The sequence below is a fragment of the Numida meleagris genome, chromosome 2, assembly GCF_002078875.1.
Source record: "Numida meleagris isolate 19003 breed g44 Domestic line chromosome 2, NumMel1.0, whole genome shotgun sequence".
NCBI classification, from domain to species: Eukaryota; Metazoa; Chordata; class Aves; order Galliformes; family Numididae; genus Numida; species Numida meleagris.
Genome location: NC_034410.1, coordinates 24,683,210 through 24,698,948, shown reverse-complemented (window position 1 = coordinate 24,698,948; position 15,739 = coordinate 24,683,210). Strand labels below are relative to the sequence as shown.

Sequence of the window (15,739 nt, the reverse complement as noted above, 5' to 3'; positions counted from 1 at the left end):
CTGTGCTGGAGCTAATTACTGAAGAAATACATCTGGGTCTGTGCAGCCATGGAAACTGTGCCCTTTCTGATTTAAATTATTAGACAAGCTGTACTACCGAAATGGCCAGAAGTCTTCTTTTCTGACTTTTTTTTTTCATTGCACCAACAGAATTTGCACCTGTTTGCAGAAGTTTCTTGCAACTGATGATTTACCATGCCTTCAAAACATTCGTATTTCTGTTCAGAGTATTTTTCATCAAATTTATTTCTGAAGCATGTGTTACTTTGAGCTTGTTGTGACATTAACTAACTCTTTAATAAAATGATTTTGACAAAAAAAGACCTTTTATTCCCAGTGTTGGTTGAGTTGGTGGAGTGCTGTTGAGTTGGTACGAAACAGGCATCTGAAGATCCCAGATGGCCAGTTTTTAGGCAGTGTCTAATAATTCTTACCATTACCTCACATTGTTTTGGAATAGTACTGCAGTAGGATAATCAGAGAATCTGAATTTACTTGGTGTCTCTTTCTCTCCCCGCTCTCCCTTTATAGCAAAGGAAGGTATAAAGGATGTGTCAACGGCCACTATATATCACAAGTTCTGCATGTTTGCTATATGTACTGTATAGGGCCTGCTCTGCAATTTATTATATTTGGCCTTTTAAAATTCAGCTGATCTTCACCTCCTTATAGTTGTATGCTCAATTAGTTAATCCTTGCCCTGGGGTCTATTAGATAACTAAGTACCTGCACTGCACACCTCAAAGTAACTGGGTAGTACAGAAGTTAAGTGAGCTGGACCGCTTCTCAAGCACAGTAGAACATGATCTGATGGCTGCACTGTGCAACATCAACGTGTATTTGATCCATTCTAGCTATAAAGCAATGTGGTACTGGCGGAAGGGTGAGTGGGACTGACGGGATCAGCTTGCTGAACCCTCATCAAGTTTTAAACACCTGCGGACAAATTTATAATGTTCAAAATCCTGCTTAAGGTGCCGCGTTGCTGTGAAGTCCAAAAGTGGAAGATAATTCCATTTTTGTCATTTACGCTGCTTATGCATATTTTCATGTTTAGCGGATAGCCTGATCTTCTCTTGATGAAGTACCCAGCGCTGGGGCCATTCTGTTTCCTGCAGTTTGGTAGCGGCTCCTTGCTCAATAAGCTGTCACCTGTGGAGTCTCTCCTGAGATGTGTAACTTCCTGGAGCATTGTGGGGGAGCAGCCTGAGGTCCTGACTTTGAGCATAGTCTGCAGCAGTAAGGAAGGCATCTGCAAAGAGGATTAACTAAGAAATATCTAACATTTATGCTGAGGTGCAGTGACACTTAGGAGTGCTAGCTTGCACTCATCACACAGGATGTTTGCCTGAAGTCCTCTTCGTCTCAAGCAGTAATTGTCTGCCATGCCTCAGATGTTAGGAGCTCAAGGGATAGATGGGGTGCTGGCATTTTCGGCCCAACCTGGTTACCTGGGAAATCATCAGATTCTTGCAGCTTTAAGGAAGTCTGTGAGTGCTAACCTTGTTACTGATTGTATTTGTCTTGATACTTGTTAGAACACTTGCGGACCGTCTATTCTAGCTAATGGCTAAAGCAGTTCTGATAAAAGCAAAGGTGATGCTACTTCAAAACAGCTTCAAAACAGCTTCAAAACAGCTAATTTACTGTACTTAGAGTTGAAAGACTCAAAAAATTCTCGTGTTTGTTTTTTTAGGTCACAGATTGTAGACTTCCAGGATGCTTAAAACAAACAAAACTCTCCTGTCTTGATTAGGAAAATTGAGGATGTTGCACAGGTTCAGCTAAGTGTGCTCTGAATCCTCACCATGTTTTAGATCATACTTTTCATGTGACAGAATCCACAACTGCAGGTTTCTACCCTGAACTGCAATACTGATTAGTTCATGTTATGAATCTTCCGGTATTATATATTTTTAAAATTAAAGTTAGCTTTGAATTTTTAGCTTTCTGCCTATGCCATTTTTTCACATTTTTAAATTGAAGAAGTGAGAGGTATTTAATACATAATTAATTTTGCTTAAAGAAAAGCAGTCAAAACCCCTATATATAATGCATTATTATTGTGACCGTTTCATTTAAGAAGAGCAGACAAACGAAACACCTAGCAGAAAGGCATTCTTTGTTGGCAGAAATCTTAATTGCAGAGTTGAAAGCAGTACTTCCTTAACTGTAATATGTACGGCATGTGCTTGTCTGTAGCCTGGGCTGCAGAGCAACTCCAAGCTCCAGTGCCATTGTCAGAGGATTTTCTGTGATGTGTGTACAGGCTTAGCAGCAATTGGGACAACAGGGTAGCTAATCATTCTGGCAAAATTATGGATTGATTGTTCTACACACATAATGTTCATCTTGATTTAATATGCTTCATTCCAATTGCATATTCTTGGTTTGTAGTGGATTGTCTTAAAATAAAAACAGCTGCAGAACCCCTGTGGCAGATGAAAACAGTGGTAATTGATTAACTGTCTTCATCAGGAAGTTTATTAAAGATGGTGTAGTGGATTTTGATGAGTCTGGGTTTTTGCAAATCCAAGAGCAGCTACTTCAGGGAGGTTGGAGTGTGCACCTTGGGAAACTGAACAGTTTGTGGAGAAAACTAACATGGAGCTTTTTCTGACCTCCTTAGGTGATCAGAATTCAATTCCAACATCATAGAATACAATGCAGTTTGTTCCCTTTTTTCTTTCCACATCCAGAGTTCAAAGAGGGGAGATTTAGGTTAGATATAAGGAAAAAATCTTTTACAGTGAGGGTGGTGAGGCACTGGAACAGGTTGCCCAGAGACTTCCAAAGCGAGGCTGGATAAGGCCCGGGGCAACCTGATCTAGCTGTGGTGTCCCTGCTCATTGCAGGGGAATTGGACTAGATGCCTTCAGAGGCCCCTTCCAACTCTAAGGATTCTGTGATTCTATAAATTGATGTACTTGGATGCATAGATGCTGGACCACATGGCTGTGACAGCTCCAATACGCAGGAAGTTGCCATGAGGACTCAGGACCCAGGCACCGTGTCACATCAGAATGAGTTTTCTCAGGCCCTTCTGGAATCTACCATTGTATGCCACTGTAGGAGATACTGGATGAGCACCAGTGACAAAAGCTCAGTGGTTATTCCATTCCTGGTTGCTGCTTTTCCAATATGCGCAGGGTGAGATAGCCCCAAGGCAGAGGAGGAAGACCTGGGAGGTCCTGCCTACTCTCTGCAGTTACTCAGACCTTGGTGTGGTAAAGTCATAGGTGAGGGTCTTCCTCACTTTTTCCAGCTCCCTTCCTTTTCTATCCAGCAAGCAGTAGCCACTTGCTTTCAGCTCCCTGCCAGGGAGGCACAGCACAGGCCATAAGGACGAGCTAGGTGGGCAAGGGAAGCCCTGTGTGCTGGGCAGCTTGCAGCACTGTTCACTCACCTCACAGGTGAGGGCAAGTTGAAGAGCTGGTCTTGTGCCACAGTAACCTGTGGTCATCCAGGGGCCTTGTGTAGTTCTAGGATTTTCTGGGTGCATAAGTAACGGGAAGCTGAGCCCTCACTGCAACCTAGGCACCCTGGCTCATCTAGGGTTTGCTGTGCCCACCCTTTGGTTGGCCTATTTTTACAGTTTCCACTCTTTGTTAATGCCTTATTTTTAAATAAACCACCATAGGGGAAGGCAGGAAGCAGAGCAGCAACTGGGCTCTCCATCAGCTGGGAAGCAGCGGGTTTGCCTCAGCTGAGAAGCAGCGATGCTGAGACAGTCTAGCGCCGCGTTGGTGAGCTAGGCATGTGCTGTGGGGCTGCTGTCCTCACTCAACATGTGAGGGAGGTGATTGCCCCCCTTGGCTCTGCCTTTGTAAGGCCCCATCTGGAGTACTGCATCCAGGCCTGGGGCCCCCAGCACAAGGAAGACGTGGAGCTGCTGGCCACGAGGATGCTGAGGGGGCTAGAGCGCCTCTCTTGTGAAGAAAGGCTGAGGGAACTGGGCTTGTTTGGCCTGGAGAAGATAATGCTTCAGGGAGACCTCATTGCAGCCTTGCAGTACCTAAAGGGGGCCAGGAGGAAAAATAGGAGAGATTCCTCATCACAGGGTGTAGTGATAGAACACGGGGTAATGGTTTTAAACTGAAAGAGGGGAAGTTTAGATTAGGTATGAAGAAGAAATTCTTTACTGAGGGTGGTAAGGCACTGGCACTGCTGCCCAGAGCAGTTGTGGGAGTCCTATCCCTGGAGGCATTCAAAGCCAGGTTGGATGGAGCCCTGGGCAGCCTGATCTGGTGGGTGGGGTTTGTGGGTGGGGTTTCTGCCCATGGGGGGAGGGGTGGGAACTGGGTGATCCTGAAGGTCCCTTCCAACCCAAACTATAATTCTGTGATGGTACTGGAGAGCATATGATCCCAAAAGCACAGGCACAGAGCCAGGGCTGTACACAGGTGGCCCAGCACAGGACACAGGAGCCCAGGTCTGTGGCTGCATAGTCATAAAATCCGTGCCTCAGCCCTAGAGCAAAGGATTCTCCAATAACAGGAATTCTCATTTTCTCTACCTGGCTGAGTTTAATTATTGGCCCTGTGTGTGCAGCAGCATTAACACATGCCAGGTATGACCCAGGTACCTTTAGGGCAACTGAGGTGCACAGCTGCCAGGAGCAGACAAGGGCAGCACAGCCTAGCAGGCCGGGCAGGTACAGCACGTTTTGCCTCTGGTAACCATCAGCCCTCCAGCACCGGGCAGCCTGGCTGTGCCATTCTCCTAAGCGTTGCCCTGACATTTCTCCTTATTCACTAATTATAAACCAGTCTAATTTTCCTGTGCAGAAGAACAAGGTATTTGCCTGCACAGGAGCCCAGCACAACGCTGGGAAGCTGCCACTTCCATGTAGCCGCATACAACTCCCAGAAGATCTGGCTCATTATTACCTGACAGGAATTTACTTTGGTTGCATTGAAATCTCTATGGGGTAGGGAACACTCCACACAAACAGATAGGGGTTAAGGAATGGCTGCAGGCCTACCTCAGCCATTAGGAACAGTAGCTGAGCTCAGCCTCCCTTCTCTTTAAACTGAAGTCCCCAGAGACCTGCTCTGTAGGGTGTTGCTTTTTGTTTTGTACTTCCTCAGCTATTCACGCAGTAGGAAAGGCCCTGGGACAGGTGCTGGAAGCCGTATGCTTCATGAACAGGCTGGAAACAATGCACTACACAATGAAATCGTCTGCTCTGTCTCCACCTATGTTGGTAGATAACAGCTGGCTGCAGGAAACAAGTACGGGTCCAACAAATTAGAAAAACAACAACAACCCTACTATTATTCCAAGTGCAATCCTCATGATAAATCCTCAACACACAAAATACAGAATTAAATTCATTGGCCACTGAAGTAACTGCTTTGCTATTATAGCTGCTTAGGGAGCCTGCACTGAACTCGAGTACTCAAGCTTCAAAATACCGAAGTCTGACATAGAGGTGGCCTCACCTATCTAAACCTGGCAGGGTTTAGTCTGATTCCATTTGCAGAAGACAACAGTGGTTACGAAGAATGAGACAAGCCCCCCAGGGAACTTTCTGATCTATGATAGAGCTTGGCCTTGGGAAATCAGACCTTCCAGTGAGGTTGTCCTTCAATTTGGTGAGGGCTGCAAACAGGCCATAGGGACACAAGAGCTCCGAGGCTTTCTCCCCCAAATACCTCCTGTTCTGCTAAGTCACAGTACCCTGCCCAAGGCTCAGGTCCAGGGGTATCCCAACCCTACATCTACCTCTGTTTGTCACCAAACCACAGGCAAGCAAGCCTACCTGCAAGTGTGTACAGCCATTACTGCTCATCATGCAGGGAAATAATGATCAAGAAAATGAACAACATCTTCCCATCGTCCACCCCCACCCTTCCCTTCTCACTCCCACGCTGCGCACTTCACGGCTTTTGCTTTCATTTTTAAGAGAAGGCATCTGATCTGGCTACCCTGGCTTTGCTGACCTTCTCAGTGTTACTGCTGTGCTTTGAAGGCTGGAGGGACCTCAAAGTACCTGTCAGTCCTGCAGCTCTGTTTAAGCAGTGGGAATTTTGCCAAAACAAAGTAAAAGGGAAACAGGATTAAAAAGCAAACAGAGACGTTCAGGAAGAAAGGCTGCACTGCCTGCCTCAAATCCACCCCGTTCCCCCTGCACCCCTCCACCTTATCAGCCCACGCTGTTAGCAAACATTAAATGCAATCAGAAAACATGAGAAATCCACAATGGGTCATTTTTCTACCTGAGATTTCAGGAGCAGATTGAGCTGCCTGCCGTGGAGCTGCTTTTAATGAATAGTACAGCTCGCCTGAAAGTGCTTTGGGTTCCCCCTCCACTCCCTATTAACACAGGGAGTATCTAATGGAGGGCTTAATTGAAGTTGATGTACATTGTGTTGTTCTGTTTGATAGTTGTTATCCAAGTGAAAAAAAGGAAAGTGTTTTAAGATACAGGAAAGTGCTTTTATGGCCTGAAATAAGTCCTGCTGTTGTGCAGCACTCCCAGAACAGAACATGTTCCTTTCCATGGGGAGCGCTGCCAAAATGAAGCAAGTTCCTTTCCACAGGGGAGACATAACCCAAGACAATTGGAAGAAGCCTCACGTGCTCAGGGGGGATTCAAATCACCGTGAGATCTGCTGCAGGGACAACCCAGCAGGGCACAGTCAATCCTGGCGTGCACTGATAACTTCATGACACAGTTGGTTGAGGAGCTGATGCTCAGCAGGGCCTCGTACCTACAAATGAGGGAGAACTGGTTGAGAATGTGGAGGCTGGGGCAACCTTCGCCTTCAGCTGAAGTCACCATGAGGTGGAGAAGCTTAGGATCCTAAGGGGAAAAAAAACAGAAAGCCTTTGGCCTCTTCAGGCACCTGCTTGGAAGAATCTCCTGCAATACAGCCCTGGAAGAGTCCAAGAACGCAGGCTGATTCTCAAGGATCAGCTCCTCTCAGCTCAGTAACAGTGCAGCCCAGCAAGCAGGAAATCAAGGCACGATGGCAGGATGCATGCATGGTTGAACAAAACTGAAACAAAAAATGGAAGTGCACAAACAGTGGAAGCAGCAGCAGGTGACCCTGTTCAGCCTGGAGAGTAGAAGGCTCCATGGGGATCTTATCCATGTGGATAAATTTCTGAAGGGAGGGGGGGAGCAGGGTGCCAAAAACATGGAGCCAGACTTTGGTCAGAGGTGCCCATTAACAGCAGAAGAGGCAATGGGCACAAACTGAAATGCAGGGAGTATCATTTAAACATAAGAAATTCATCTTTTACTGTGTGAAGGTGGTCAAACACCAGAATATGTTGCCTGGAGGGACAGAGTCTGCATCCCTGCAGAGACTCCAAACTCAACTGGACGTGGCCTGGATGAGGTACACGCACTCACTGAAACGCTAAATATTTGTCAGAGCTTTCTTGGGAGGTGCAATGAGTTATACCTAATCCAAAGGAATCACAAAAACAGAGCCAGGCATTTGTTTTTCTGCTTCCTAAAAACAAGGCTTCATTTCCAAAGGCAACACCCTTTCCTCATTTTTCACAAGAGTGAGTTCTTCCTTCCCTATGTAACAAGCCCAACCATCCCACCAATTGTTGGAGCTGTTCCTCCCCAAGAAACTGCTGCATCATAAAGGCAGGGCAGGGCAAGAAATTCTTATCCAAACAAAAATCTGAAAGGGGTAATTGCATCGCCCACCATCTCTGCACCAAACCTTAACGAGGGATCTACTTCTCTTAGCTCCTTCCATCAAAATCCCATAGCACCCCTCTTAGACCTCAGCTCCTCTTCCAGTCAGCAGTTTGACATCTAGCATCAGTGAACATGACCACTGTGCCTAGCAGTCTGGATTTAATGCTATTTACTTACAGCTTATTTGAAGAGTGCAGAGAAGTGAAGTGTGCAAGAAACAGATTACCACAGGTATTGCAATTCTTTCTTGTTGAATTATCGGTTTCATTTGCATATTCACACACTTACAGTGGAGGTCTCTGCTGTGGAAACACTCTTCCTTCACAATCAGCATTTTCCTATCTGCCCTAATTGAGCGACGAGTTATTTTCATGACCTGAGAAGGCATCGCCCACTCACCAGTTTCTCACCATCTGCCCAAAATTACAGCGCTGCGGAGGAGGTGACAGAAATGAAAACAACTCTAAAGGTAATCAACCACCTCTGCAGCACCGGAGGCTTCACTCCATTGTCATGCAAACCAAAAGCCTTCAGGAGCCAGAAAGCATCTTCAAATAATATTTCTGATAGTTTTTAAAAAGGGATAATCCCCTCATTTAAAAATATTCCACAATGCCATTTTTCCAGCGAGATAGGGACATTTAAGGCAGTTAAAAAATCCCTCTTTACATTCAGCTGAAAGCCCAACATAACCATTGTGTTTGTCTTCCACAATCTACACAGTAGTGACGTCTCAACTCCATAGAACCAATTTTCTTTGAGCACATCCTTGGTAACATCCTCTCATTAAACACACCATCCTTGAAAACCCATTTTTCTGCAAGATGGCCCTGTACCCAACTGCTAAAAAATCCACGTTTCTCCTATGAATGTATCCAGCTTCATTTTCTAATCCTGTTAGTATTCCACGCCTACGCACTGAAGTAGCTCATTACTAACCATTTCCTATGCAGGTATTTACCAACTGGAATTCAATCACCCTTCATCTGTTAAGTTAAAATCAAAACGTTGCTGTGCTTTTTCCCAGTTCCTCACTTATTCCTATAGCCCTTCCCCGACCCTCCTCCAGCCCTTTATGGTCTCTTGAATGGCTTTTCCTGGAGCGGTTACACTAATGCAAACACAGAGAAGATGGACGTATTTTAACCGCGTGACGATCTTCGATCACACAACTTCCTTTAGCCAAGCACCGCATTAGGAAGGGCTGTACGTGTGCAGCCCATTAACGAACATACTTTCCCAGCTTCAATCACTTTTTCCTTGTGTTTAGGTTCTGGAAGCACATGGCCGGAACTACGGTTATTTCCTCCCAGTTGTGTAGCTTCAGATTTCTGTTTGCAGTGCTGTGCTTTGCAAAGCCAGCCAGACTGTTTTGCAGCAGCCACTGATTTATACTTCTACAAGCTGCCTGTCCTCTACAGGTTGTTGGATTTTACCTCAAGTAACCGATCCATGTACCTACCCACTACCATAGAGTGATGCCAGGAGCTTGTCTGCGAACCCTCGGTGGTCTTTGCGACTGCAACATCAGCCAACAGCTCTAATTCATTCCATTCCTTATGTTTATTTTATATCATCTCAGGCCCATGGTTAAATACTGTGAAGATATTGAGGCTCCTGTGGGCCGCTATCCGGCCCTCCCCAAGAGCTCATTTGTCAGGAAGCCATAAATCATTGCACTGACAGCACCCTGCTTCCTAAAACAAGCAGGTCACTAACTGCTGCCCCTACGCGGTGTACGTAACCCTGGCACTCCTCCACGGCCTCCAAAGGGCCCGTTCCCTGAGCCACAACCTGTCTGGAACTGTAACACCGATGTCAAGGAAAATGGACGGGGACACAAGGCAAGATTACTTCGTTACCACTCTATTCTCAGCACTTTTCAGGCTGCTTGTCATCACGGCTTTGAGGAGGACATGCGCAGTTAATTATGAAGCTGCACCAGAACCTACAGAGGCGAGGGACTACAGCTGTTGGGATGGTGAAGTTATGTGTGGTTCAAGCTGTACATGTCTCTCCAGGGTGAGCTGCGTGCTTCTGTCCAAGCAGTTCTCAAAGAGAGGATGCCCTCTCCCACCAGGACAAGCTAAAGCCAGTGCAGACAAAGCATGCAGAGGGCATGACGGCCAGGGCTTTTCCTAGTCAACCATACAAGCTTACGATGGAATAACAGAAACCAAGCAGTTTCTGATGGATGCACACAAACCATTCCCACAGCAGGGCAGGACACTGCAGCCTCTGCAGCTCCAGACTTACAGCACTTAAATCGTTAGTTTCAAGCTAACGATTTTCACACAGTCACATGGAAACCTTGCAATCTTTGGGATGCCGAAAACCCAGATGTCTTCTTCATGACAATAAGCACTGAACCATTCTTGTAGGTCTTTGCCATAGTGCTTCTCAGGAAACACCGACTGCGGAGGATTTACATGTATTTAAATATTATTCCTTCTTCCACCCCCTTCCCCCTCCCCATATGGAAAGAATTATTTTGCAAGTCAAATGACAATCATTTGACTCATACAAAACACGAAACCAAGACTGTCAGTAGATTCATACCACATCCTTTAGGGTTTTCGTTTAGCTTCACACAGTGAAATATCTCATGGCTTTCATAATTTTCAACAGATAACTTCAAATTGGCCATGCCACAAACACGGCAGTGGATACTGAGTTTCCAACAACGCTTAACTCATTTTTTTTTCCTCTACGCTCTGAAGAAATAAAGAGCTTGTGACATGCAACAATAAAATATGCTGTTTTTCACATATTTGACCAATATTTTGACATATTTGACCATTTTTTAGGTATTTTCCCTCCTCCAAACACTGCGTTATGCAAAAATCAGTGGGCAAGATGACGTAGCACACTAAGAGATGTGGCTGATGTGATTCTAGATGTATATTTGGAACAACATTGAACTTTGATCTCCTTCTACGGGAGCACAGTTTCCCAAACAAATAAATGGACCGCCGCTTTTGTGTGTCCTCACCACCTTTTTTTTTTTTTAAACTATAATTTTTATTTAAATAAGACACAGGAACTTCTATACCGAAAAAAATACAAAACAAAAGCCACACATTTCCTTGTGTAAAGCAATATTGTGTGATAACTTGAATACTGTTCAGCACAGTGGCTAGAAGTAACAGTACAACTATGTACAAAACTTTAAACAATATTCGACAAATTTCTACAGCTGGATGTAGAATACAATAGAGATAAACAACTGCTGGGAAATTTACATGGCAAAGCATTAGCTTTAACGCATTTGGTTCAAAACCCTTCAAATCTGTTAAGAACAGATGTGCAATTCAATTAATATTTAGTTTCTCATGGAAAAAAATAAAGAGTACACAATGGCGTTGCAATTATTGTACAGAGTTCACTGCTGATCTAAAAACAACTCATCCTACCCCCTGGTAATCTAACACCAACAACCGAGACTACGATTTCTTATCTGGACATAACCAGAGCATAAAAAGGTCATCATACTGCAATGTTAATCTAGGAGGAAAAATATCAAAAGGAAGCGATACTTACATCACGAGTATTTTCTCCCCTTTATCTTCAATCTATAAAATATATAGTGTTTTCACCTAGGCCTGAGATTAGTAGGGTTAAAGATGGCTGTTGTGTTTCAAGCAGGTTTTTCACGTGAGAATGGTTAGAGACAGACCTCTCTCATGTTTTCTGCAGGGGAGCCAGAAACCAGTTATTGTTTTATAGGCTGCAAATTCCACCTTGTAAGACAGTATTAACAAAACCTCGGTAATAAAAAGAAACCACGCTTTATCTCCAAAGAAAGCAGGTATTTAGTGAGCAGTTATTGGTTGTTCACTCTCACCCCCCTCCATTCTCATCTCCAAAAGAGGGAAAAAAAAAAGAATAATGGAGCAAATTTAAATGCTCAGTAGCTGCAGGCTACTGATCTCTTCAATTCCTGGAAAAGGTGAGCTTTATTCTCTTAGGAGCAGACAGCATAAATGTAATTCCACTGAGCTGAAAGCAATGGAGGAGAACATCAAGTTTATTTTGCCTTCGGGGTCCTCTTTGTATCACAGGAAATTATCTCTGAAAGCAATGCTCTTCTTGTTCCGGTACAACAGAAGAGCACCGCTAACCCCCTCTTGCCATGTACTATTTCGAGAAAGCGTCCAGCCTGCAAAACCAGGATTGTTATTTTTTTTTATTATTATTATTCATACTTAAGGAGGGGGGAGGACACACTTTTACACATACAGCTTAAAGTAAGCAAAAGTTACGGGAGAAGCTTTGATTAAGTAACATGAACTTAAAACTATTGTTTTCCCCATCCCTCTTAAAACACCCACTTGCTACTTGCGGACTTCAATCCAAACACAATTACTACATAAATAAAATGCTGCTCATCTAACACTGCTCGACAAAATCTGAAAACCTATTTCCAACCAGCAAATGAATGAACATTTCCAAAAGAGAAACTAAACATTAATTTGACTTTTAGACGATAACAGTAGCATTTCACATCCTTAACTGCCAACGAAAACACGAGAGGAAATCCCCATCGCCCCGCCGTGAAACCTGAAAGAATTTCTGTCCTCGAACAAAAACATTCTTGTCTTTCAAAATCCTCTCACACACAACATGGAATGTTTCTCATGTACAGCCTAGTACTGAACACTTTATTTGCAACAGTTTAACAGTCATTAACCGAGCGACACCTGAAACCTTTAAATGCCACATTTTACATATATTGAAATGACAGTAAATGCAACAGTTGTTTTTACTTGTAAGCACATGACAAAGTGATATACATCACAGATTTGCTGGTTCTCCTCACGTTCACCCACGTCCAGGGTCACCATTCACCTGGAGCTGAATGCACTTATTCCAAGAAAGTGGAATGTAATGAGGAAATATTAATGCATAAAATAAGGAAAGGCAAAAGAGTGATGTTCCCTCTTTAGCTTTGTAGCTGTAAAATATTTAATATCCCAATATGATATACATTCCGAGTTACCTGAGTTTACACTTCGAGAGAAGTACCTGAAGCTAGGCCATAGGGTGGGCACTGTGCAACTGTTGTGGCCATTTTTTTTTTTTTTTTTTTTTGCATTGTGTGTATTACAGAAGTTAGAAACATAAACACCTGGATCAATTGTAAACATAATCCTGAAGTACAGTATTTTCCATAGGACACAACACAGCAAGACATTTTCTATTCAGACAGGCAACTTTTTTTTTTCTTTTTTTTTTTAATATATATATAGAGCTTATTTATACTGTAGAATTTGAAACAGAACACAGGACACAGTACTAATCTGGTCAAACATACTATGAAATGCATAGTCTCCACTTAAAACGTTTAATGATATATGGATTCTGCAGGCATTACTGCTTTCTCACAAAAGATGCTGAATATGGATTCTGTCCCTGCCAAGAACAGCGTTGAGATATTTTTCAGAATGCTGCTAAGTACTCCATTTTGTTCTGAAAGGTTGCCACCTCATGCAGATGTATCTGAACTGTTACCTCCTCAATCCTTGCTTTGGGGCAGAGGCCTGCTCCACACCTCGGTCTAGATTAGCGCGTAGCTCTGAGGAGAGGAATGCTCTTCAGTCTGAATTTCTTGCAGAAGAGGCTGCTGCTGCTGGGATGCTTGCTGTACCGAGACCTCTGTAGAGTCCATTGTGCTGGTGTCATCTGACAGAGATGAGAAAGAGACCCGAGACGAAAGCTGCTCAACAGTCAGGCTGCTCAAAGCTGTGCTTTGACCAGAGTTGGGAGAGTTCTTCAGTGTCAGGTCTGAAGCGGGAAGTAGGGGGCCCAGAAGTTTTACAGGACAGAAAGCTGATCCGGTTGGGATGAAATTAACCTTGTTTTTGTCAGGACATGAAAAGAGAGGGGTTGAGACAGGCTGACGAGACCTACAATGAGAAAAAAGATTATATACCCGGCCAACTGAGATGTTTGTATGTTGTGAACTTTGTGGTTCTACGGGTTGCTAAAATGTGAATGACAAGGAATGGGATTAATTGGACAGAGGGGCAAACATCTTCCATATTGGTAGTCAGCTAACTGATCCACAGCATTAAAAACAGTGCCATCACAAAAATGACTTGATCATTACTAGATAAACATGCACCTTTCCAGCAAGAAAAATCTGCCATACATATGCACATGAAAAAATGCCACGGTAATTTAGAATGACACAAATTCTTCTTTAATAACAGCACTGCAGCAACAACACATGTAGTCACATTAAATCTTTGAGAAACTCCATGAAATAGACCTCTCCTTTCCCATATTCTGTAATCTGCTTGGAGGCTTCCTCCGCAACCCAGCATTGCTCCTTCCCCATCCATTGGGCAATGAATGCTATTAGAGCAAGAACCATCCCCTCCTTCATTGTTTCATCCACAGGAGCTAAGCATGCAACCTCGACAGCATGTGTTCTAATACTGCTGAGTCCAGGGAAAAAGACACAATGTCCAAGAATTTGATTTCTGATTTCCTACTCAACAGCAAAACTATTGAGCAAAGTCTATGTCATTAAGTATACTACCATCTACAAACACTTTATATAGATTTCATTTTATATGTTCGAAACACAAATATAACCATAGGTTATGCAAATGCAACCTATGCTCGAAACTGATAAAGAATTGTGACAAGGAGAGTTTTTGTGTCAAACCAGGAACATTTGCAAAAGTTAATACAAGTATATGAAGCGAGGTTTATAAATGCTTAGGAAATTAAATGTACCTTATCTTTTCCGCTTGGATTTTTGTTGCCTTTTATAAATGCACAAAAAGAGTTCAAGCATAAAAGACTCCATTTCCTCTTCAAACCAACATGAACACTTCAACACATCTCTTCTGTACAAACTAAGAATAGTTTGCTCCTGAAAAACTCATCAGCTGGAATAGTTTATTCATCTGCAGTTGAATAGGCTCAGTAAACAGGTTTACTGCTTTGCAGATACCAGCTGATATAAAAGGCATTACTTACGACATTTCCTCAAAGACCTTCACTCGCTCACATCCCTCTGGGGGCTCTCGTTTGAACATGTAGCTGTTGTTTGGTTTGGGAGATGAGGCATACTTGGGCAACGGTGAGCTACTCCCACTGTCTGAAAATTTAAAGCAGTTATATTACTAGAGATTGAGAGTGTTTTTTTAATTAAATTTGATTTCCAAACAAGATGCCTTTTTCACAGTTCAGCCACTATGCTGGTTTGCTTCTATCACGATTCCTTTATCGCAGTTAATTTCTAACACCCTTGTACAGCACATTTCTTCTGAATAAAAGCTTCAGTGCAGCAGTAATCACATAACACCACATAACAGGAGGATATTTTTATCCAGAACACCGCAACTGGCACAAAGAGCTGTGAACCTGGAATCAAATTAGCTCTTAATTATGTATTTCAAAAATTACAAATGAACACAGTAATATGCATTATACAAGCAGAAGAGTTATGAGTGGTAATGATAACACCTTCTCACCGTATAAACACAGTTACTGAAAACGTGTGCCTACAGCATCTTTCTTATTTTAAAACAATTCATGGCAGGTATGCTGACCACATTAGTTTAACATATAGCTCAGAATTTGGAAAGAAACAAAGTACATTTTTAATGCAGGTACTAGTATGTCATCATTACAATGTCCTACCTGATTTGCTTTACAATTTAGTTCTCTTAGTATCCAAAATAAAACTTCCACAATTCCACCCCCATCATTATACGATCTAGCTATTCTTTATGACTCCAGCTGCTTCTGTGTTTTACAGACGATTACTAGACACACTTAGAACGAAGGACATGCACATGTAGGACACAGGACAGACTGCACAGCAGGCAGACTTTTGCACTTCCTGGCAAATCTAAGAGATAAGACTCTAATGAAGTCAGAAGAACAAGAGTTTGAAAAGTTAAGACCATGAAAGGGCTCACTTTAAACAGAAAGTGAACCACCTTTTCTTTCACCTTGACAACGTTAACACTGAATGCATTAAGAAAATAAGGTAGGTACAAAAATAATTACTCACAGAAATTGACCCTTCTGCAGTGGCCTCGACTTTTTCAAAGA

At 43.2% G+C, this 15,739-nt stretch overlaps 2 protein-coding genes across 3 annotated transcripts in view; one reads left to right on the top strand and one right to left on the bottom strand.

The window, feature by feature from the left end:
- Window positions 1-324, top strand: part of ICA1 (islet cell autoantigen 1) — a 72,341-nt gene extending 72,017 nt beyond the window's left edge. Inside the window, exon 16 of the mRNA XM_021385957.1 lies at window positions 151-324. The gene's annotated coding sequence lies outside the window, so the exon portion shown is untranslated. The remainder of the gene's footprint in view (window positions 1-150) is intronic.
- Window positions 12,704-15,739, bottom strand: part of GLCCI1 (glucocorticoid induced 1) — a 51,382-nt gene continuing 48,346 nt past the window's right edge. For both annotated transcript variants that reach the window (XM_021385963.1, XM_021385964.1), the window contains exons 7-8: window positions 14,657-14,777; window positions 12,704-13,572 (exon numbers count right to left, since the gene is read on the bottom strand). In XM_021385963.1, coding sequence (XP_021241638.1) covers window positions 13,224-13,572; window positions 14,657-14,777 — 470 coding nt within the window. In that variant the 3' untranslated portion in view covers window positions 12,704-13,223. The remainder of the gene's footprint in view (window positions 13,573-14,656; window positions 14,778-15,739) is intronic.